A 22,190-nucleotide genomic window follows, 5' to 3' on the forward strand; every position below is an offset into this window, starting at 1 on the left:
TAAAAAGTATTTGGATACAATTTTTTTTTTTTTTTGGTACCAGGGATTGAACTCAGGGATGCTCAATCACTGAACTCCATCCTCAGCCCTTTTTATTTTTTGAGACAGGGTCTGGCTAAGTTGCCCAGGCTGGTGCCAAACTTGCAATCCTCCTGCCTCAGCCTCCTGAGTTGCTGGGATTACAGGTGACACCACCCACCTGGCTAATACATAAAACTTTTGCATGTTTTAAAGTCTCTACATCATAACAAATTTATTTTCTAGCCATCTGTTTCTTTGCTTACCATGTTTGTGAGATTCATCTATCTTAAGTATGGACTTATTTTCACCAGTGCGTAATATTCCACTCTTTACATATATTTCTGCATCTATTCTTCTGTGGTAGACTGTTCCCAATTTTCTGCTAAATATTCTATTCATGTCTCCTGGAGTCTATGTAGAAGAGCAGGGAAATGGCCCTCAGCTCTCCCAGAACCCTGCTGTTATCTGGTGAACTTTAAAATTCCTCATGTTAAGACTGCTTCCAAAATTAAACCAGAATTTCTTATAGTGGATCTGGCAGGAATGCATTTAAACCTTCCCAGGTGATTCCAATGAGCAGCCAAAGGTGACAACCACCACTGGAGACCAGGGCGACTCAAGGCATGGCCTCCCACCCTGTGCATCCCCTGGAAGAGTGTTAAGGTGCACTCTCAGCTGCTCAGCCAGTGAGGGGAATCCGGGTGTGATGTAACAGCGCATGCTTACCTGTTAGTAGGTGCTGCCAATCAAATTCACCTAGGCAGCACGGGTCACAGTGGCAGGGAGGTGCCATGTCTCTGTGCTTGCCTTTAGTTCTAGGAAATACCCTTTTATATTTTCTGACCTATTTTCCTTTAATTTTTTTTTTTAGTTGTTGATGGACCTTTATTTTATTTATTTATATGCGGTGCTTAGAATCAAACCCAGTGCCTCACACATGCCAGGCAAATGTGCTACCACCAAGCCTCAGCCCCGGCCCCTATTTTCCCTTTCTGTGGTATGGGGGATGGAACCCAGGGCCTCTTGCATGCCAGGCAAGTTCTCTACCACTGAGCTATATGCACAGCTTCTTATTTAATTTTTAAAACTGATGCATAACATAAAATTATGCATATTTATAAGGTACCATGTAATATTTTGATTTGCATATACACTGTGTAATGTTTGAATCAGGGTGAGTATATCTCTTCAAATATTTATCATTTCTTTATGATGAAAATATTCAAAACCTTTTTTTCTAGTTCCTGCCTCCCCAGTTTTGTGGTACTAGGGATTCAACTCAGGAGCCCTGTACCACTGAGCTGCACCCCAGCTTTTATTTTTCATATTGAGGCAGGGTCTTTCTAAGTTGCTGAGGCTGGCCTTGAACTTGCGATCCTCCTGCCTCAGTCTACCAAGTTGCTGAGATGATGGGCGTGCACCACCATGACTGGCTTCTTCTACTTTTTAAGAATCCATAGTATGTTATGGTTGCCTATAGTCACCCTACTGTGCAATAGAACCCCAGAACTTCTTGCTCCTAACTGTAAGTTACTACCCATCTAGAAAACATTTAATAATTTTCTCTCCTTTGCTTTCTGTTTCTCCCTTTGAAGTTCCTATTAGTTGGAAGTGGAACCTTCTGTATTGATCATTCTTTTTGGTTGTACATTGTTCTTTTTTTTTTTTAATTTTAACATTTATTTATTTTTTTTCTTAGTTCTCAGCGGACACAACATCTTTCTTTGTATGTGGTGCTGAGGATCGAACCCGGACCGCACGCACGCTAGGCGAGCGTGCTACCGCTTGAGCCACATCCCCAGCCCTGTACATTGTTCTTGACTTTTTTTTTTTTTTCTCTCAATGCCACGATGTTTTATAACTTGCTGGAACTCGGGCCAGACCAGCAGACCTTTTTCCTTTTTTTACATTTTTTTATTTTTGTATTTTACTTTCTGGGAGATTTTCTTTGTTCTCACTGTCCATCCCTCTCACATATTTTAAAATTGTTGGTCTCAACTGTGTGTACTGGTGCACGCCTCTAATCCCAGACACTCAGGAGGCTGAGGCAGGACGCGTGCAAATTTGAGGTCAACCTCAGCAACTTAGTGAGAACCTGTTTCAAAATGAAATAAAAAGTTTGGGGAAGTAACTCAGTGGTAAAGCACTCCCTGGGTTCAGTCCACAGTATCCATCCTCCAAAATGCTATTTTACTTTTAATTTTCAAGAGCACTAACACTTCCTTTAAAAAAATATCTTTTTGTTTCACAAGTGCAATAGCTTCAGAGGACTCTCCGGACTCCCATCTCCTGTGGATTGGAAGCTCTGCTTTCAGTTATGGGACTCAGTCGACTCCTGGGTGCCCTTGGCTGCTCACACTGTGAGTGAAACATGACAGCCCCCCCCCCATGTGGACAGAGTATGTGAACGAGGAGCCTCCCAGTGGTGACTGGGTAGAGACCCATTGTTAGACTGGAGGGACCCCCCCAGGGTCAAATCTGTCCCTGTGTCCTCTTTGATCAGTTTCCCAGAGAGAAATTCAGTATGCACTGCCCCTTGGGGGTAGGTGGGGGGGGGACTAGGTTTTGAGAGTGAAGGTTTCCCATTGACCATTCCCCATCCCAGGACAGCACCTCCCTGCAGCCTTTGGCTGGCCTGGGCTCTTTAATCCAGAATCTTTCTAGTTCAACTTCAGCCATCAGTAAACTTGTCCTCTGCCAGGGTTAGGGAAGAGCGGTCACTAGGCAGGTGGGCCACTTTTATTTATTTATTTTTTGGCCCTGCTGGGGATGGAACCCAGGGCTTCCCATGGGCTAGGCCAGCACCGTCTAAGCTGCACCCCCTGCCCATTTAACCGCTTCCTTCCACCGGTACCATTTTCACACCCATCCCGAACACCCACCCTAGGGATACCCAGTCCCTCCAAGTTCTGAGCATCTGGGGGATTCTGCAGAGCAAGAGGGCTTGTTCCTTAGGGGCTTCCTCCCTTATAGGTGTTTTGGAGCAGGAGAGCCGACACGAGACATCATGCTGTCCTGTCGCCCAGAGGTCTCCAGCCCCCTCGTCCCCTGCCCTCCTGTCTCCTGTGCCTTTTCTGTGGTTTGTGCCATTTTCATTGCTTGATGTCATTTCAGTGGGCTTCTGGAGGACAGAAGTTTTTGTCCACTTAAAAAAAAATTTATTACAGATGAACATATACATCTGATATCAATCTGAATAACTTTTTTTTTTTTTTTTTTTTTTTTTTACATAGATGACTTTTTTCTCCCCATTCAACATTATTAGCTTCGTGAACTCTTGTCCCACACCTCGATCTGGCTCATTTCTTTTAAATCAATGTTACCACATTTCTCCCCCCACCCCCATCCGTTTCTCTCCTAATGCATCTCAGAAGCACAAACCTTGTGGTCTCTGGATCAACACTGGCTTAATGCAAATTCTAATCTTTATTGTTTTAATTCTGAAGCGTAACATGTCACAGGGGAACATGAGTTTTACCGTCTGCCAGCAGCAAGGGCAAAGAGCTAATGGTGGGGGACACGAGGGCTCCTGGCCCGCAGACAAGGAGGCCCCTGGAGAACCGGGTGCCCGGGGAAGGAGGGCAGGGTGTGGACACTCACGCACACAAACACACAGGGTTTTCCAAAAGCATTTGCCTGCATTTTGTGTATTTTTCATGCCAAACCAAACCTACTGAAGAGAAGTGAATTGTGTCTTTGGGGAGTCTCCTGCCCGGGCTGAGAGCACCCTGGGGAGGCCAATGGGGGGTTCAGAGAAACCTAACAAGGAGCCAGATTTCAAGCCAGCTCTTGGGCCAGCCCCAGGGGAAGACAGGACACTGTTTTTGCCTCCCTGGGAGCCGAAGCTGGGGGAAGGGGTAGACAGATCTCTCACCCCACCTGCTCTGGGCTCGGGTCTTTGCACCTTGAGGGGCCAAGCTCAGTTTGAGGGGGGACGCTCAGGGTTGTATTTCTTCTTGCTCTAAATATAAATATGGAGAAAGACCCATGTAGCTTCCTGCTGAAACTTCAGTGCATATGGGAAGGCCCCTCAAGGTGGCTCTGAAGGCCCTTCCAGCCCAACCCGAGACCCAAGCAGACTTAAAGATGGGTCAGACTGGGGGGTGGGGACAGGGGTGGGGGGACAATAAATAAAGGTCAGTGACGGAGCAGGCTGGTGGGTGGGGAGTGGTAGAGGAGGAAGGCGCCTTGGCAGTGGAGGGGTGCAGAAAGGCACTGGGTGGGGGTTAAGCAGACTCGGCCCCCAAACACTGGTTAGTTGAGTCAGAGGTCATGGCACTGGGGTGGCTGGTGAGAGCTCAGGAACTGGCCAGGAAGGAGCTGGGAAGGCCTGGCTCCTGCTTCCTTCCTCTCTCTCAGGATCTTCCACTGGAAAGTCTGCTCCATGCATCCAAGTCCCAGAAGCCACATCAGTAGCGGGGACTCGCCCGGGGGTGTCTTTTGCCTTTGGAGGAAAGAGAAAAAGACCAGTGCACAGTGAGCAGACACGGATTCCCTCCTCAGGGACAGCTCGACCTCTGGGAGCGAAAAGAGGTGAAGGCAGCCTCCTAACTGGAACCGTCCCTGTCCCTGAGGCTGCTGCCCAGTGACCTCGGGATGTCAGAAGGAGCCACGGACAAGGGGACAGAAATTCTCTTCTAAACCAGTGCTTTCCACATTGTTTCTGAAGCCCTGAACCCTCTCCATGCCCTGGCTACGTCTGGACATTTCCTGAGGACCTACTCAGGGCCGGCAGTCCCCAGGGACCCTGGATCTCACCTTCCCCACAACCCCATGAGGGACACTTCAGTGATAACGGGATTGTGGAGAGAGTCTGCTGGTGACTGACTGACTGACCTACAAAACCACGGTTTCATTTGTGCCCAGATTCACGTGGTCATGGGTGGTGGGTTGGGCCTAGAGCTTGGGCCTGCTTCATTCCAAACTGACCTCTGTGGAAGACTTCGGGAGGCTAGAGGGAGGGGACAGGGTCTATTCCAGGAATACAGATGCCTCCATTGCTTGGAGGCCTGCCCCCCTCCCAAATGCCCTGGGAAGGCTTCAGAAGAGGCAGGAGGGAGGGACAAAGGGAGGGTCCTGGTGGGTGGCTGCTGGGGTACACTCAGGCTCCTGGCAGGAGCCCCCTGCCCTGCTGCTAGGAGATCAGCTGCTGCCCCGGGCACATGTGCCTGTGGGTCTCTGACCAGGGAGGTGCCCAGTTCAGTTAGGGCTTCTTCTTAAGGGAGCTGGGCCACCTGCAGGTGCAGTTTCTCATGAGAACCCCCCCCCCCCCCCGCCCACTACATGAGGATTCTGGGCAAGGCCAGGGCCAGGGGGTTGGGCTCCTTAGATAATTGCCCTTACCCCCTGTGCCTGGTTTCCACTCCTATCAAATGGGGGAGAGTAGGGCTCCCAACTAATCTGTCAACAGAATGGAAGTTGACCTTGGAGGAGCTGGGGCAGGCTGGGCTCTGGGTCCCTGGCTCCAGCACCCCAGGATCTCAGTCCCAGAATATGGGCAGCTCTAGATGGCCTGGGAGGCCGGTTCAGCTTCCTCCCTCATGGGGCAGGTTTCTGGAGAGCAAGGACTGACCAGAGCCCCCAGTCCCCGGCCAGGCTGGCATATGACGGGGCTTGGTGAGAACTGGATGCCTAGCACAGAGTGGGCACAAGGTGGGGTTCCTGTTCGTATTCAAAGATGGGGAAAGGCTTGGACAGATAGATTATGCATTGTGAAGTAGAGGTTGGTAACAAGCATTGCTAAATTTATTGACAGGGTGGTTGCTATTATTTTGGGTTCCTCTCTCAGGTCAGGGGAGCGGGGGTGGGGGGTGGATCTGGCTTTTTGCCCCAGTGCCTGGTACTGCGCTTGGTAAACATCAAGAACTAAAAAACCATCCCTCTGCAGTTTTGGAGGAGGGAATGAAGAGGGGACAGAAGAGGGGGAAGGTGGTGGTTAAGTGGGAAGGTGCAGCGGGTACTCACCGGGGCCCTTGGGCTCAGGCCAGGGCGGGGCGCCCCCCTGCTGGTCTGCAGAGCCTCCCCCAGTCTCACTGGCCAGGCTGCTCTGGCTTCCCGAGAGGAGGCTGGGCGGGTGGGTCAGCCCCATCCTAGGGGACTCCGTGCTGCCACCTGCAAGGACCACAAGCTGTTTCTCACAGCAACAAGCCACCGACAGGAAAATTCACAATTATTAGTTTTTCCCGCCTTCCTAGGATGAGGGTGTGTGGTGGGGAGAAGGGTGTTTATTTTGGCTAACCCAGGAGGGAGAGGGAGAGGGAGTCTACTGTCTTTAGTCACCAAAGAATCCTCCAATATGGTGGTTAGTTCTTGCCTAGCTGAGAGCAGAAATGGAGCCTGTAACACTTCACCCAATCCTTTCCTGTCTCCTAGTCCTAGCTGGGAGTGGGCGTGAAGGGAGAGGATGGGAATCCTCACGGTAGGAGGAAGGAGGAGTGTGGAAACCAAGGTGGCACGGGTATTTCCTTTACACTTTTTTTTTTTTGGTACTGGGGATTGAACCCAGGGTGCTTAACCACTGAGCCACATCCCCAGCCCCCCCTTTTTTTTCAAATTTAGAGACAGAGTCTCACCCAAGTCATTTAGGACCATGCTGAGGCTGGCTTTGAACTCACGATCCTTCTGCTCAGCCTCCCGAGCCACTGGGATGACAGGTGAGCATCATGGTGCCTGGCTCCTTTACAATTTTTCTAATGAAGAATTTTGGGGGGTGGGGTTGTGGCTTAGTGGTAGAGCACTTGCCTAGCACGTGTGAGGCCCTGGGTTCGATCCTCAGCACCACATAAAAATAATAAATAAAGGTATTGTGTCCAACTACAACTAAAAAATAAATATTAAAAAAAGAATTTTTGGGGCCAAAGGGGCTGAATCTAGGGCAGTTTTTATCTTTTGCAATCATCTCTGCCAATTGATATTGACCACTTGGAAAACTGTACTGAGAACTCTAAGTGCCTAGCAGGGCTCAGAGAATCATGATCAATGAGTACTGTGATATGGACACAGGACTGAGAGTGGTCAAAAGAGCGCCAGGCATTTGCCATCTCTGATCTAGCCGAAACTTCCATATAGGACAGATCACCTAGTCTTAGCTTCAGGATGGCACCCCAAGGCATTTCATTCCAGTTTGGGGTAGTTACTATACAGCTAGCACATGCACTCTCTCTCTTTCTCTCTTAAATGGTACATTAAACTCAGCCTTCCTGAAACTTCTTTCAAATATTCTACTTCTCAGGCTGGGTTGTGGCTCAGTGGTTGGGTGTTTGCCTTGCATGTGTGAGGCACTGGGTTCGATCCTCAGCACCACATAAAAATAAATAAGTAAAAATATATTGTGTCCTATTGCCCTTCTCGGACTATTCCCTGAAGACCTTAAAAGAGCATGCTACAGCGATACTGCCACATCGATGTTCATAGCAGCACAATTCACAATTGCTAGACTGTGGAACCAACCCAGATGCCCCTCAATAGATGAATGGATAAAAAAAATGTGGCATCTATACACAATGGAGTACTATGCAGCAATAAAAAATGACAAAATCATAGAATTTGCAGGGAAATGGACGGCACTAGAGCAGATTATGCTTAGTGAAGCTAGCCAATCCCTAAAAAACAAATACCAAATGTCTTCTTTGATATAATGAGAGCAAATATGAACAGAGCAGGGAGGAAGAGTAGGAAGAAAAGAGTAACATTAATCAGTGATATGAGATGGGAGGGAAAGGGAGAGAAGAGGAAAATTGCATGGAAATAAAGGGAGACCCTCATTGCTATACAAAATTACATATAAGAGGTTGTGAGGGGAATGGGAAAATAAACAAGGAGAGAAATGAATTACAGTAGATGGGGTAGAGAGAGAAGATGGGAGGGGAGGGGAGGGGGGATAGTAGGGGATAGGAAAGGTAGCAGAATACAACAGTCACTAATAGGGCATTATGTAAAATTGTGGATGTGTAACCGATGTGATTCTGCAATCTGCATTTGGGGTAAAATTGGGGGTTCATAACCCACTTCAATCTAATGTATGAAATATGATATGTCAAGAGCTTTGTAATGTTGTGAACAACCAATAAAAAAAAAAAGAAAAAAAAAACAACAAAAAAATAAAAGTCTTGAGAAATTACAAATAAAAAAAAAATATATCGTGTCCATCTACAACTAAAAAAAAAACAACCTACTTCTCACCTGGGAATATGTCTGAATGGAGCGTCTCCTTTTTCAGGAAGGTCCTTCGTGTGTTTCAAGGGAAGGGGGAGGCCTTTCCTTACCTTTCTAGGGCATGCTCTGCTTCTACCTCAATGCTGCAGTTAACCCCCTGTTACACGACAGAGTCACAGAGGTGAACTCAGCCATGTCAAAATCAGAGGAAACTTTGGAAACCACCTTCTCTGTCTCCCATGTGCTAAAGAGAAGGAAGTGTCCACCTGGAGGCAGTGGCACATATTGGGAACCCCACTGTGAGCATGGGAGGAATCCCAGGGTCAAGGTGGAGGGTGTGGCCTGGCTGGCCCTGCCTCTTGTCCCAAGCCCCAGCAAATACAGATGAGCCTGGCTCCACGCCCTGCTCTTCAGTGCTGCTGAGATTTAGCTTCTAGTGGGCCCAGCCCCAGGTCCTCCCCCACCCCCATTTATAACAACCAGATGCCAGCCTCAAAGTTGCCATCTAAGGAAGTGGCAAAGCCACTCAGCACCTGGGGCTTTAGAAACAGTGTTATAACCCACACTTACCTGATTCCCCCACGAGCTTGTCACCTTTGGTGTTCCTGACCCCAGTGGGTGGGAGTCTGTCCTCCAGGCTGGAGGAGCTGAGATCGGAGTCACTGTCGCTGGAAACCACTGGAAAAGACAGACATGGACAGAGGGTGTCACCCCTGTGGGCCGCTGCTTGGATAGAAGGGACCAGAAAGGTTCCCTCCTGCCATGACAGTGTGGTGTAGAACCTTGGGGATTCTTCTGCGAAGGAGGTGAGTCCTGGTGTGAGGAGTTGGGATGTGGACCAAACTCATCCAGAACTGGCAGGGAGGCTCGCCCCTTGCCCAGCCATCTCCACATATGGCGGAACTGGAACCCGCCTAGAACCCGCCTGCCTGGTAGAAGCTGATTATCCCCTTTGGTGCAAAGGTCTAAAGGCAAAAGGTGACACTCTGCAAGGATGAGAATCAGGTCACAGCTGACCTTCACACAGCTTCCCAGGACTTTACATATGAATTCATGGGAGCTTCAAAACAACCCTGTGAGATAGGAGATCTCATCATCCCATCTTACAGATGAGGAAACCGAGGCATGTGCCCCAGGTAGTAAGTGGAGGAGCTAGGATCCTAGTCTGGGCAGGCTGGCTCCAGGCCTGTGTTGTGACCACTCTGGTTCCACTGGAAGAGCAAAATCAGGAGCCAGAGGGCCTGGCTTCTCATTGCAGCCTCTCCCCTTGTGCATGCAGAAGGAGCCGCTGGGCGGGGGTGGAGTCCCAGGAGGGCGAGGGAGGGAGCGCTCCGGTGAACAGTCTCTTCTGCACTCGGTGAGACCATATTTGGCTGGTTCATCAACAGTGGGCGTCATAATACAGAATATATTCATCCTTTAAACACTCTATTTTAATTTTAAACATAGAAATGTACATCCATTTGCCAACCTTTGGCGGCAGGCCTTGGCGCTTCTCTGAGGCTGGGCCCACACGGCCTTCCCTGTACAAGCCACATCCGTGCGGCCTTGTCTCAGTCTCCAGCTTCGGTTTCTTAAAAGCAGAGCAAGAACTCAAAGACACCGACTGGGAAAGCAATCTGACTGCAGAGTCTTCTCTATTTTCCCCTTTCTTCCTCTTGTTTCTCACAGTTGTCTGCCCACACCTAATTCAATAGATTTTTTTTTTTTTTCCCAAAGCAAGTTGCTTCCATCAAGACTTTACAAGATCTTGGTTTTAATGAAACAGCTCTGATCTCTTTTCATCAATTTACATAACGTTTAATTAAGTGATATAAGGATAATAAGTACAAATGACAGAAACCAGCTCTCCCAGGTGACAGGACTCAGCGGATGGGGTGGGATTCCAAGGTGTGTGTCTGTCTGATTTACTTTGAAATGCAAAATGCTGGTCACAGAGGGAGGATAGGAGGAGAGGCACTGGGCTAGGGGCTTAGCAGGCAGATTTTACACAGTCTTCTCCCAGCCCTGAGCTGTAGGTACACATTGGTAGGAGATAAGATTAGAAACAGAATTGATCTGTACCAACGGAAGCTAATAGTTTGATCTGCCAAGCCCTGTCTGGAGAAGCCTGTGGAGAATTCTGAGACTGCATTAGAGTTCAGCAGGAGGAAGCGCCTGGTCATTTAGGGAAATCCACTTCGAGTACAGGAGGGGGAGATGGCAGCTTCCACGTGGATCTAGAGCCTTCTGGAAAGTCTGCGCGACTTTAGCCTCTGTCATCTTTCAGCTAAGGGAGTCATAGGTCACAGATGCAAGCAGCCAGAAGGTCAGGGCTGGGCTGACCATTTTGGCTGTAAGAGACGGCATACAGTAGGTGCTTCATGGAGGGAGTATGACAAGGCGGTGCTTGCCTCTGTCATCCTCATGTCCTGCCAATTGCACCATGAAAATGGATCTTGGATCAGTTGCCTCCTTATCACCAAGGTCTTAGTTCCTCCAGCTGAGACACCAGTGACAAGATCCCAGCAGGGCCCCACCTGCAGGTGCCTCCCTGTCAGATCTCCCTCTGCACAGCTGAGGACGTGCCAGCTCCCCCTCTTTAAAGGCCAAGCTCCTGTCCACCAATGAGACCACATGGATCTCCTTTCTGTGGCTGGCCCGTGGAGTAGGGTGAGCCAGGACCACGTGGCTGTTCCCAGTTTTTCCTTCTTCTGTCTGCTCAAGGATCCTGCCCTTTTCTTCTCTGGTTTTTCCCCTCTGCTGCCTGCCAGGGAGACTTCTTTGGTTTTTTAAGTCTTTTGTGATTTAGAACCAAGGGGGTCCACCCACCCCTTCCCAGTACCTGAGCAACCTGACAGACCTCGGTTGCTTTTCTGGTCCTGGATTGAGCAGCTTTGAGCATGAATCCGCCGAGACTGGACCTCCCGGGCGGGCGTCAGAAGCATTTGCGTAGTTTTGACTCATCTCCTGACTGACTAAACGCCAGTCCTGTGGGTCCCTGGACAAAGCAGGTGGGAGGAGGTGGGCAGGAGGCAGAGATGCCAAGAGCAGGGGAGATGGAGCAGCCAGGCCGCTGTGGAGCCCCGTGGTGGGACAGTCCCTGCAGAGACGAGGTGACCGACTTCCATGCTGGTTTCCCCCTCTCTGGCAGAGACTCTTAAATGCGATCCATTTGTGCTTCCTGCCTTGGAATGTTCTGTCTTCCCCATGGCTGATCTGCAGATCATCTCTGCACTTAGGTGTCAGAGTGGGCTTGGGGCTCTCTGGTGTCAATAATGCCTGATCCTTTGGTGCCAAAGGACTCAGCGGGAGATGATGGGATGGGATATCCCAGGGCTCAAGTTGTGGTGGCACGCTCATTCCTTCCTTGCCACCATGCCCCTGGCTCATTCTGTCATCTGTTGCATGTGGTCATAGGCTCAAACTGTTCCATGCCACATTGGGAGAACAGCATTTATTGTGAGCTGTATGTCTTGCCCAAAAAGGCACCCCTGGAGGTGGGGTGAAGGGGCCACATTGCCGTGTCCCCTTGGGGTACCTGTGTTGTACAAGGGTTAAAAAAACAGCTTCTCCAACTTATTGTCAGTTGGCTTATTCTTGAACTCCTGATACAGATCCCAGAGGTCCCTAGCCATGGGAAGGTGGGGAACGACGTCAGAGGACAACTGAGCTCACCATGGTGTCACACAGCAGACTCATTTCTTTCTGATGCACCGTCTCTTGGCTCAGGCAGCTTTGCTCATTGTATGTGGGATTTCAAGTGGGGGCCAGGTCTCAGCTTAGAGGTCTTTATGTTCAGACCCAAATCCCGTCTCTAATCCACTCTCATAAACCCCACTCGAAAGAAACAAACCCGAAGTGTCAGCTGGTGCACTTACTGTCACTGGGGAAAGGGAAGGTGCTGCTGAGGGGATCTGGGTCCCACAAGCCCTTTACCCAAATAGCCCCCACTTCCTTCAGCAGCCAAGGAAGCTGTTCTTTCTTTTCCTGTCCCCAAGATGCCCCAAACCTTGGCTAATTTGCCATTCGATCGCCACTGCTACTTCTCCTCCTGCAGAGCAGCTGCGATCCTAAATCTTCCAGGTCTATTTTTTTAAAAATTTTTTAGTTTTCGGCGGACACACCATCTTTGTTTGTATGTGGTGCTGAGGATTGAACCCGGGCCACACGCATGCCAGGCGAGCGCGCTACCGCTTGAGCCACATCCCCAGCCCTCTTCCAGGTCTATTAACAAAGCTTTTAGGCTCATAAATCTTTTGGCCCTTGCTCTTCCATCCTCCACGACATACTCCAAGGGTCTGAGGGCTGAGTTTTCTTCTTTCCTTTAATTCTCCAAAGGCTGTGTCCAGGATGGCTCAGCTATGAGAGCTGGGATTCTGCCCACGCCGGATTTTTCAGATCGAGGATGGGAAAACCCGCGGGAGAAGACGGGCCGGTCGCCTTAGGGAGGACAAGGAGCATCGCGAGGATCCAGGGAGAGGCAAGGAGGCAGGGAGCGGGGAGGACTCTCCTGGTCCTCCTCCACAGGATCCTGAGCTCCATCACTTGCCATGGAACCTGGCATCCCCGAATTTCCCCCATCATGCCCAGGAGGGTGGCCCTGCTCAGCCTCAGCAGTGGACAGACAGCCCAGCGCCAGCTGTGTCCACGTCTTTAGGGATGGGCCAGCGTCCCCCCCACCCCCAGCTCATTCTTGGATGGATTTGCAATTTGTCTATCACCATGGAAACTCAGAGTTTTGGTACATGAATTGGGGGAAGACTCTTCTTTTTTGGAAAGTCTCTCTTGACAGCCTCAAAGGACACATGTGGCAGCTGCTGTCCTGTGGAGATACTTTGTCTGGGATAGGCCAGAAGACAGGTGGATGGGGCTATGTGGCCTCACATTATTGCACTGGGACCTTGGGGGCCTTCCTCCAGGCTCTGCTTGGCTATTATTCTCTCCGTGACCCCAGACATCTCTCTAGGTTTCATGGCCCAAACCAAGAGGTGTATCTGGCAATCACTAGGAGTCTGAATCCTGGGACTCAGTTTGGGGTCAGTCTAGCAGTGGAGAGACCCCTGATGCCCCCTCCCTGGCTGAGAGGTAGGGAATGCCCTTCTGTGCCACCCAACATCCGTCTGCCTGGCACAAGGACAGCAGGCAGCCTGTGAGCCCGGGAAGCACTTGTGAGCCATGGCTGCTCTGCTTGGAGGCTCCCAAAGCCCCCAGAAATTATGGGAATTAGAGAGGAAGGGAGATATTTTCAGCAAACATTCTGCCAAGGCAAAGCAGATGGTGGAAAATTTTGCATACTAAAAACACAAGGAAAAAAAATTTAAATGTAAAGGAACGATGATAAGGCCCTGGGGAGCGCAGAGACATTTCCAAGCCATCCTCCTGAGCCCACCAGGCTGGTGCGGCTGCAGATGTCGAGCTTGTCCCTGCTGGGACAGAGGATGGCTGCCTCCCTTGAATACAGGGCTGGGTCTGTGGCCTGAAATTTCACCGAGATGCCTCCCATATCCGGGGCTCTGTTTTGGTGGCAGCAGGATGGGGCTGTGGGGTGGTGAGGAGGTACTGACTTGGAGTCAGACACTTGGGTCTGTGTCCTGTCTCTGCCATTTCCCAGCTGTGTGATGTTGGGCCAGTTTCTTTACCTCTCTGTGTGCTTAGTGGGCTCAACAATGAAATGGGGGGTGAGGACTCCCTCCCTGGATGTCTGAGCATTAAGAGGTAACACTGGCTATGTCTGGCACGTGGCAGGTGCTTCATAGATGGAAACTATTTGTGTGTGTGTGTGTGTGTGTGTGTGTGTGTGTGTAGTATCTTGAACTCATAGGCCCATATCGCTTGGTGCAGGGCTGACCTTGGGGTTCACCATGTTTAGTGCCAGGAGTGTAGGTCCCCAAGCTCTGCTTTGTAGGATGGATGTTAAGATCACAGATGCTTCCAGAAACTGTTCGGTCGGAGCTGGGTTGTGAACCAGGGCTACTCATTGCCAGGACCATGGCCCCCCATCTCACCCAGCACACAGGGCACCCACAATCTCATTCTAATGTCCCTAGAAATCCTCCTCTTGCTGGTGATGCATGCCTATAATCCCACCGACTCCGGAGGCCGAGGCAGGAGGATTGTGAGTTCAAAACCAGCCTCAGCAACTTAGTGAGCCCTTGAGCAACTTAGTGAGAACTTGTCTCAAAAAATAAAAAGGGCTGGGGATGTGGTTAAGCATCTCTGGGTTCAATCCTGGTACCAAGAAAAGAAAAAAAAAAAAAAAAGAAAGAAATCTTCCCAGGCAGCCATTTGTCTCTCTACATCCCCAATATTCCTCTCTGTGTCTTCTCTGGGCCTTTCTCTGTCAGTCAGAGGCTGTGTGTAGTGTGGGAGGGAGACTTCTAGTTCATTCTCAAGCACCTAGGGTTGAACTTGGGCCCTGCTTCGGATGTACCTGGACAAATACCTCAAATTTCTGAACCTCAGTCTTTTCATCTATAAAATGGAGACAAAAGAACCACAGATAAAATAAGGTTAAGCAGGACAAAAAGCTATACAAGGGCTGGGGATGTAGCTCAGTGGTGAAGTGCTTGCCCAGTTGGTGCGAGGGCCCTGGGGTGGATCCCAAGCACTACGCACAAACGCACATACACACATACTAACATAAATAGCTAGCTAGCTACACAAGTCTTCAAATATTTTTTAAAAATATATTTTAGCTGTCAATGGACCTTTATTTTACTTATTTATATGCGGTGCTGAGAATCGAACCCCGTGCCCCACACATGCTAGGTAAGCGCTCTACCACTGAGCCATAGCCCCAGCCCCATCTTGAAATATTTTTAAAAGATGGCATCTAATTCATCCCCAGAAGCCCAAACTCTGGCCTCTACAGCCTCCCCTGCCCCCAGAAAGGAAATGTGAAATTTGACCTCCCCTCTCCCATTTAGCAACTTGTGAATTTCTTTTCCTCTCAAAGCCTGCCTTGACTTCCCAACCAAGCCAGGAGCCACTGAGGGCAAGGACGCATCGTAACCCACATCTGACTCCTTGAGCCTGACAGTGGGCCTTAGGAAGAGCAGGCCCAGGAGACCTCAGGGCCCCAAGTGCCACCTCTGTTCCCATAGAAGAGCTGGGCTTTCCACCAGGCAGGCACCTCTCACTGCTTCTCCCTTGAAGGACACTCAAGGGGGTCGAGCCAGGGCACAGGTAGCCTTCGACTGAGCAGGGACAGAGCTGGGGGTCAGTGGCGGGGGGGGGGGGACCGTCAGAGGCTGATTGCCATGGACATTGAATGAGTGGGCCCTGAGGGAGGGGGCACTGCTCTTGAGGGTGGGGTGGGGAGGGAGAAATGGATCTTCTTTAAGTTTGGAAATTTCCTAGGCCCCAAACAGGGAGAAAAATGGCCCCAAGGCCCGGGGAGTCTGTCCTCCCAGGGATGGGCCTACTGGCAGCCAGAAGATACTCAGAACCAGGCTGTCCCTCTCTCTCAGGCCCTGGAGTCAGGAGATCTGGTGTGCTCCCAGTGTTCAGATGGCCACCAACCAGATCACCTCATCTGCAATTCAGGGGTGGTCACAGGACCACTTGGGAGGCCTGGGTGAGGCTGTGGCACCTGTGTTGTGATGGTGAAGCCTGGGGGCGGCCTTTCCAGTTGCCACCGGAGGACCTGAGGATGGCCCCAGGGGAGGGTCAGAGGGCAGCACAGACTGGGCTGGGGAGTCAGACACCGGGAGTGGAGGGCCTCCTGGGCTTATTCCTTCGCCATCGATTTTAATTTACTCCTGCTTTCAGGCTCCCAGACAGGTAGGAGGCACCAGAAAACGAAGATAAATCCTGGGATCGATAGAGATGTGGTTGCCAACGTGGAAGTCCTGTGGTCCCTGCCCTTGCCCAAGGAGCTCTGGATAGATCGGGAGGTAGATGGATGGAAGCTAAGAACTGCTCCTTCCAGAGAGAACATGATACACAGATTGTGAGTTGGCGGCCTTCAGGCAGAGGGAAAGTCACAGAGAACTTCCTGGAAGAGGCGGAATTTAAGGATGGGTATGATTTAGGCAGATATGAAAGCGGGGGAGGGGGTGTGCCAGGCATCCAAGATGGAGAGCAGGAAAAGCCAAGGCCAGACCTGCCTGCTCCCTGGCTCGGGCACTTGGGGTACAGGAGGCTGGGCTGGGCTGGGCTGGGCTGGGTGTTCTCTGCACTGGTAGGGGACAGATTTTGCTTCTGGTTTCTGGCAGACATAAAACACAGCGGGTGCCTGCCTCCTGCCTACTCCTTGTGGGATGAACAGTGCCTTCCGTTGTTCCTGGCTGCAGGTGCTTTCTGTTCTTCAATCGCTTTGCACCTCTCACTGATGTTTCCAGAATTCTCTCTCTGCCTTTGCATTTCTTACCTCTATTTCCCTCTCTTCTGGGTCTCCATGTGTTCCAGGTCTTCTTGGGTCTGTTTCTTCATTCTTTTTCAGTTTCTGTCTCCAGTCTCTGTCTCTGGGTCTCTGTTTCTTCCTCTCCCTCCAGGTCTCTCTGCCCTTGAGGCCAGGTTTTTGTAGCCTCTGGGGCTTGGGCCTGTTTCCCTCACCTGGGCCAGAACCTCAGCCCTCCATAGTCCCAGGGAATCTGTGCTCAGAGCCATGGTGTGGGGATGAGCCATCTGCCATTCCTGGATCCCATGGTTACCCAGGGGTAGCCGAGGCAGAGGAAGCCTCTCCCATTCCTGTGTGGACTCTCAGCCTCTGCTGTCTGCTCCTGGAGCAGCCATGGGAAATCAGCTCAGCCCCATCTGTAAGGCTGGCCTCCCCCTGTAATGGGCAGGAGGCCCCAGAAGGACCTGCCAAGATCAACACGGCGAAGCTGGTATTGTTATCGCCCAGGGTTTTATTGGAGACAGACAAAGCCCAGATTCATCCACTTCACCTGGGTCCCCCAAGGCCACTAAATCTAGAGTGGGTGGAATTAAGTTGTAGGTTCACTGGGCAAGACAGGTGAGCAGCTGGCGAGGGCTGGCTGTGCTGGGTGAGGAGCCCAGCATGGGCCTGGCCTTGGACGCAGCTCCGTCCCCTTCGCCTGCCCTGGAGCCCGAGGCTGGCTTCCCTGTTTCCGTTCAGCTGGGGGTGAGGAACCCTAAGACCTCACCTTGCAGTGGAATTGCCAATCATCTGAGGCTGTCATCAGGTTTGGGTCAATTAGAGGTGACAGCTGTGCCCCTATCCTCTGTGGTATGGCTAATGAGGACCTTCTGCTCTTGAGAAATTGATGTCCAAAGCCACTGAGGATACCAGGACAGACAGGAGGGCTGCTAGGGAGGGGCAGGTGTGGCCGTGGGGGCAGGGGCACTCCCTCCAGCTCAGGACTCCTGTTCTGGGGAGGGTCCCTCTGCTCAATGACACTGCAATTTTGGCTTAAACAAGGCTCCAGGACAAGACAAATTTCGTATGCATGGTGCACGGGCTTCCCTTCCAAAACAGCCGTATTAAGAGATGGCCGGGCCTCTGTTTCTCTGAGATTTAAGGGAAGGGCAGAGTTTCCTGAAAGCTACTGGTCTCTCTTCTTCCCTTTCACGCTAAGATGACAGTGCAAATTATTTGACCTGTCCATGCTTTAGTGTCCCTTTCTATAAAGTGGACAATGGTGGAGTCCCTTCCCAGGTTGTGGGGAATCCCAAGAAATACCGAATACTGGATGCAGAGATCCTGCCATGAGCAACCATGGAGTCTACGGCAGCTGCCATTGGGCTCTTTTTCTTTCTTTCTTTCTGTTTTTTTTAATATTTATTTTTTAGTTTTCGGCAGACACAACATCTTTGTTGGTATGTGGTGCTCAGGATCGAACCCGGGCCGCACGCATGCCAGGCGAGCGCGCTACCGCTTGAGCCACATCCCCAGCCCCTATTTCTTTTGTTTTTTGTATCTTTTTTTTCAAGGCAGGGTCTTGTAAGTTGCCCAGGCTGGCCTCCAACTTGTGATCCTCCTGCCTCAGCAGGGATGATAGGCATGCACCACTGCATCCAGCTTGGAGCTGTTTTTATTTGTCCAGAGATGTCCCCTCCCTGTACAGAATGATGGCAAACAGCACCCAAGCCCTCTGTGGGCCTGGCTGTCATGACCAATGGTCAGTGTCTTCTCTTGTGGGGCCCCTGGGCTTGGGCTCCTCAGTACATTCCCCTGCCTCTATCATTCAGTCCCCAGATGGATGGCGGGGGTCACAGACAAGATGCTCTGACTATAACTGTCATCCATTTGCTTACTTATTTTCTTGATTCGACCGTTATCCTTCTAAAGGCCCGGGTCCTTATGTGTACCATGTGGCACCCGCACACCTCTTTCAAATGGTGCACACTCGCCCACCCTCCTATCCAGTCCTTACTGGCTCGTGTGTGTGGCTGGTGGCTTCTGTTATCTTTACATTAAGAAAAAAAATCCCAGGTACTTCCAGCTCCCCAGGACTATGGAGCCTACGCAGGAAGAAAAAGGGAGAGAGACGGGGAAGTGGTGATTAAGCCTAAGCAGTGACCCTGGGGATGGGACCTGACAAGTGGTTCCTAGGCACTTAGCAAAAGCTTCTCATGAGCACAGTTGGGGCGAGTGGGATGGGACTTGGTGGGCAGCACAGTCCTGGAAGACATGTGTGACATATGCATGTGTTTGGGGGGAGGGCGCGATGCAGAAAGGGGGGCTGGTCTTTGCAGTCAAGGCTGCCTCCCCATGGGACCTGAATGCTTTGCCACCTGCCTGAAATTCCTCCCCAAAGGCTCATTCCCTTGGATTTGCACCATTAGAAAACTGGAAGAGAATAGGCTCCTGCCCGAGCTCCTCGTCCTTCACTCTCATGGGGAATCTAACACCCAGAGAGGAAAAAAGTCATCCTCAAACCAAGGATTTCCCTGCAACATGGCCCTTTAAACCTCCACTGGCAATGGAGGTAATGGTGGTGGCCACCTCCATGCTCCCAAGAGGCACAGAGACACTACAGGCAGAGGTTGTGGGTCAGGATTAGGTGCAGGGACTCATGTGACATGGTCAGGCTCCTGCTTCTAACTGTCCAGGTAGAAGGTCAGAGAGTGAAGTTAGTGGGTCAGATATGAGAAGCCTTCACTTCCACAGAGAAGCCTGTCCATTTTTCTTGCAACAGGAGTCCCTGTTAGTCTATCTTCTATTCTCTCTCTTTTCCTAGGGCCATAGAAATACGAACAATTTCCTTTTCTCTTTTGTGGTACTGGGCATTGAACCCACAGGTGCTTAAGCTGAGTTACATCCCCAGCCCTTTTTACTTTTTTTTTTTTTTTTTTTTTGAGACAGGGTCTTGCTAATTTGCTTAGACCTCGCTAAGTTGCTGAGGCTGGCCTCAAACTTGAGATCCTCTTGCCTCAGCCTCCCATGTGGGTCACTGGGATTACAGGTGTGCACCATTAGGCCTGGACCCTTTCTTCTTAATAACCCTGCAAAGGGTGATGTTAAAAGAATGTCAGAGACAATAGGGAGGGGTCCAGACCACAGCAAAACAGAGAACATGAGCCCTGTGTAAAGGCAGAAGCTGCTACAAAGCCAGATGGATTTTTCCAGAGAGGGGGCAGACCTTCTGATTTTCAAAAAAGAAACCAGAACTCCATTAAAAGAAAGAAAGAAAGAAAGAAAGAAAGAAAGAAAGAAAGAAAGAAAGAGAGAGAGAGAAAGAAAGATAGGTCATAATTTTTCCACATTTAAAAAAGTTGACAATGAATTTTAAGCTAGACTGAGTCACTGCTTTACCAGTTTGTGACCTATAACATAGGCAAAATGTCTAACCCTGCACAGACAGATGGCATCCCACCTCCCGACATGGATACATCCTGCTCAGCTCTGCCTCCTTCCACCTCTTGGGCAGCCTGGCCTCCTGCACACGGCGCACACTTTGTGCTCCGAAGGCTTCTGGGAATTCAGGAACCATGGCCAGCCAATGTGACCAAAGCGGCAAGTTCAGAGTCCACTGGGGAAATACTGGGGAGGGGAGAGGTCGGCGGGGCGCTCTGAGGAGCTTCCAAAATGCTAATTTCTCAGAAACAGAGAAAGAAGGAAGGCAGCATAGCAACAGCTGGCTCTGGGCAGTGAGCAATCCTGTCTGAAAATAAAACATTTTACAATCCACAACCGAGGCTCATTAAGAATGAATGGATCTACTGGTATAAATAGCACGCTGCGTTAAGAAGTCAGGAAACAGCATATGCATTTGATGGAAAAACGGCTGCCACAGAACTGCTTATTAGCTTAGTCGGCTGTGGCTCCGTGCTAACAAGACAGAGGTCTCGGGTTCAAAGCCTGCCAGGGCCACGTGGCTTCCCCAGTCTTGGACCACAGACTATATCTTCTGGCCCAGACCTGGTGTCAATAGGAGGTCATAGCTCTGGACATACAATAATAGCCCACAGTGAGATTCTTCCTGTTTTGGATCTATAGGATCCCCACTATAATACCCAGCTTCTGTTGGAATGCTCCCCATAACAGGGAGCTCACTACCGTGACAGATGCAAATCAGTCAGTTCTGTGGTTAGCTGACTATAGATCCAGAACTAGAACCTTCCCCTGCCCTGCCCCATCTCTACTCAGAGGGAAAGTGGTCCTCACCAGCTGTGTCCTTGTTATGTCCCACTGTGGACTGGATGTAAAAGGGGTGCTCTGAGCAGAAATGAGGAGCCAATCACATCCTGAGGGTGGCTGTGGGGTCCTGAGAGTGGGGGCAGGTGCAGAGACTGAAGGGCATGTGGACTTGGGCTGAGTGTAAGCTGCTGGTCAGGCAGAGGGAGGGGAACGGGGCTGAGATGCAGAAGCAGCTGTGGCTTCCCCTCCCGCTCCAGGGACCTCTCCTCAGCAGCCTGGCTGCACCCCCTTACTCAAGCCAGTTTGGGGGCCGGGGTGGGGGCTCTGTTCCCAGTCAGAAAGGAAAAGCCATCATGGCGGTGATGTGGGCAGAAGCTTCACTCTGTACCACGAGGGAAGGGGGTGGGACTGGGATTCAGAAGCCTGGGTCCCTGGCCCTCCTGGCCACAGCCCAGCCGCCTACGTGACCTTGGGCAGACTTCCCCTCCTCATCCATCACGAAGAGTCAATTTCAACTGTCTGTAGCTGCACCATAGGCTGTTCTGAGCATCAAATGAGATAATGACCATGAGTCACAGAGGGCTCTGGCTGAGGCCAGCGCGAAGTTGAATGACTCGGCTCCTCCAGGGGCATGGGGACATGGGCACACTCGGCGGGTGGGTGGACAGGTTAGCTGGGGGGGTCACTCAGCAAGGGCAGCCCCAGGTAAACCTCTGTGGCCTGAGCTGATCCAGATTGCTCAGCCCCAACAGAACCCTGAAGCTTGCTTTCACTGCACTACAACCAGGAACAGGTTAAGATTTTAAAAAATTTACTTAAACGCTAGTGAATCACTGAAATGATAACAAAACTCCTATTTTTTTTTTTCTTAAAGTTACCCAAATGGAAAAAATCCAAACCCTCGAAGAACTTTTCTAGAATAGACCTTGAAGGGAACCAGCAGTCCAGGAAGCCAGGGTCCAGCCCAGGAGAAGGAGGGCAGGTGGGGGCTGGTGTATATAGGGGGGCTCCTGTGCAGGGGGCGGGGACTGTTCTGGGGAGAGACTGTGACCCAGGCAGACCCAGTCTCATAGCTTCAGGAACTCCAGGCATTTGAAGCAGCCTGTGCCCAAGACAGGGTCTTTTTGGTGTCTCTGCTATCTTGGAGGGGGCCGAGGCGAGGAGGAACTGGATATCTGTATCCTGTGAGCAAAGCTTTTCAGGGTCTGGAGAAGAGGTGGGCTCAGCTCTACGGGGATGCTGACTGTGAGCCCTGGTCCAGGTTCTGCCTCTTACACCTCATGCCTCCGGAGGAAACAGACCAGGCCGAACCAATAGCTGACTTTATTTATCGCTGCTATAAACCCAGGGCCAGGAAGGATCTGCCAGGCAAAAGCAGCCTGGGACACACTCCACCCACCTCGACTGGGCAGGAGGGTGGAGAACTGTCCCCAGAGGTGACCAGGTTAGACTCGGGGGCCAGTTACCAGGAGGGGTCTCAGGTCAA

General features: G+C 50.8%; 1 protein-coding gene across 1 annotated transcript in view; it reads right to left on the bottom strand.

Moving 5' to 3' along the window:
* Positions 1-3,428: 3,428 nt before the first annotated feature.
* The window catches only part of RPH3AL (rabphilin 3A like (without C2 domains)), a 103,365-nt gene continuing 84,603 nt past the window's right edge, over positions 3,429-22,190 (bottom strand). The window contains 4 exon segments of the mRNA XM_081269992.1: positions 3,429-4,465; positions 5,986-6,015; positions 6,017-6,132; positions 8,746-8,853. Coding sequence (XP_081126118.1) covers positions 4,292-4,465; positions 5,986-6,015; positions 6,017-6,132; positions 8,746-8,853 — 428 coding nt within the window. The 3' untranslated portion in view covers positions 3,429-4,291.

Source organism: Spermophilus citellus (genome assembly GCF_964194105.1).
Source record: "Spermophilus citellus genome assembly, chromosome: 17".
NCBI classification, from domain to species: Eukaryota; Metazoa; Chordata; class Mammalia; order Rodentia; family Sciuridae; genus Spermophilus; species Spermophilus citellus.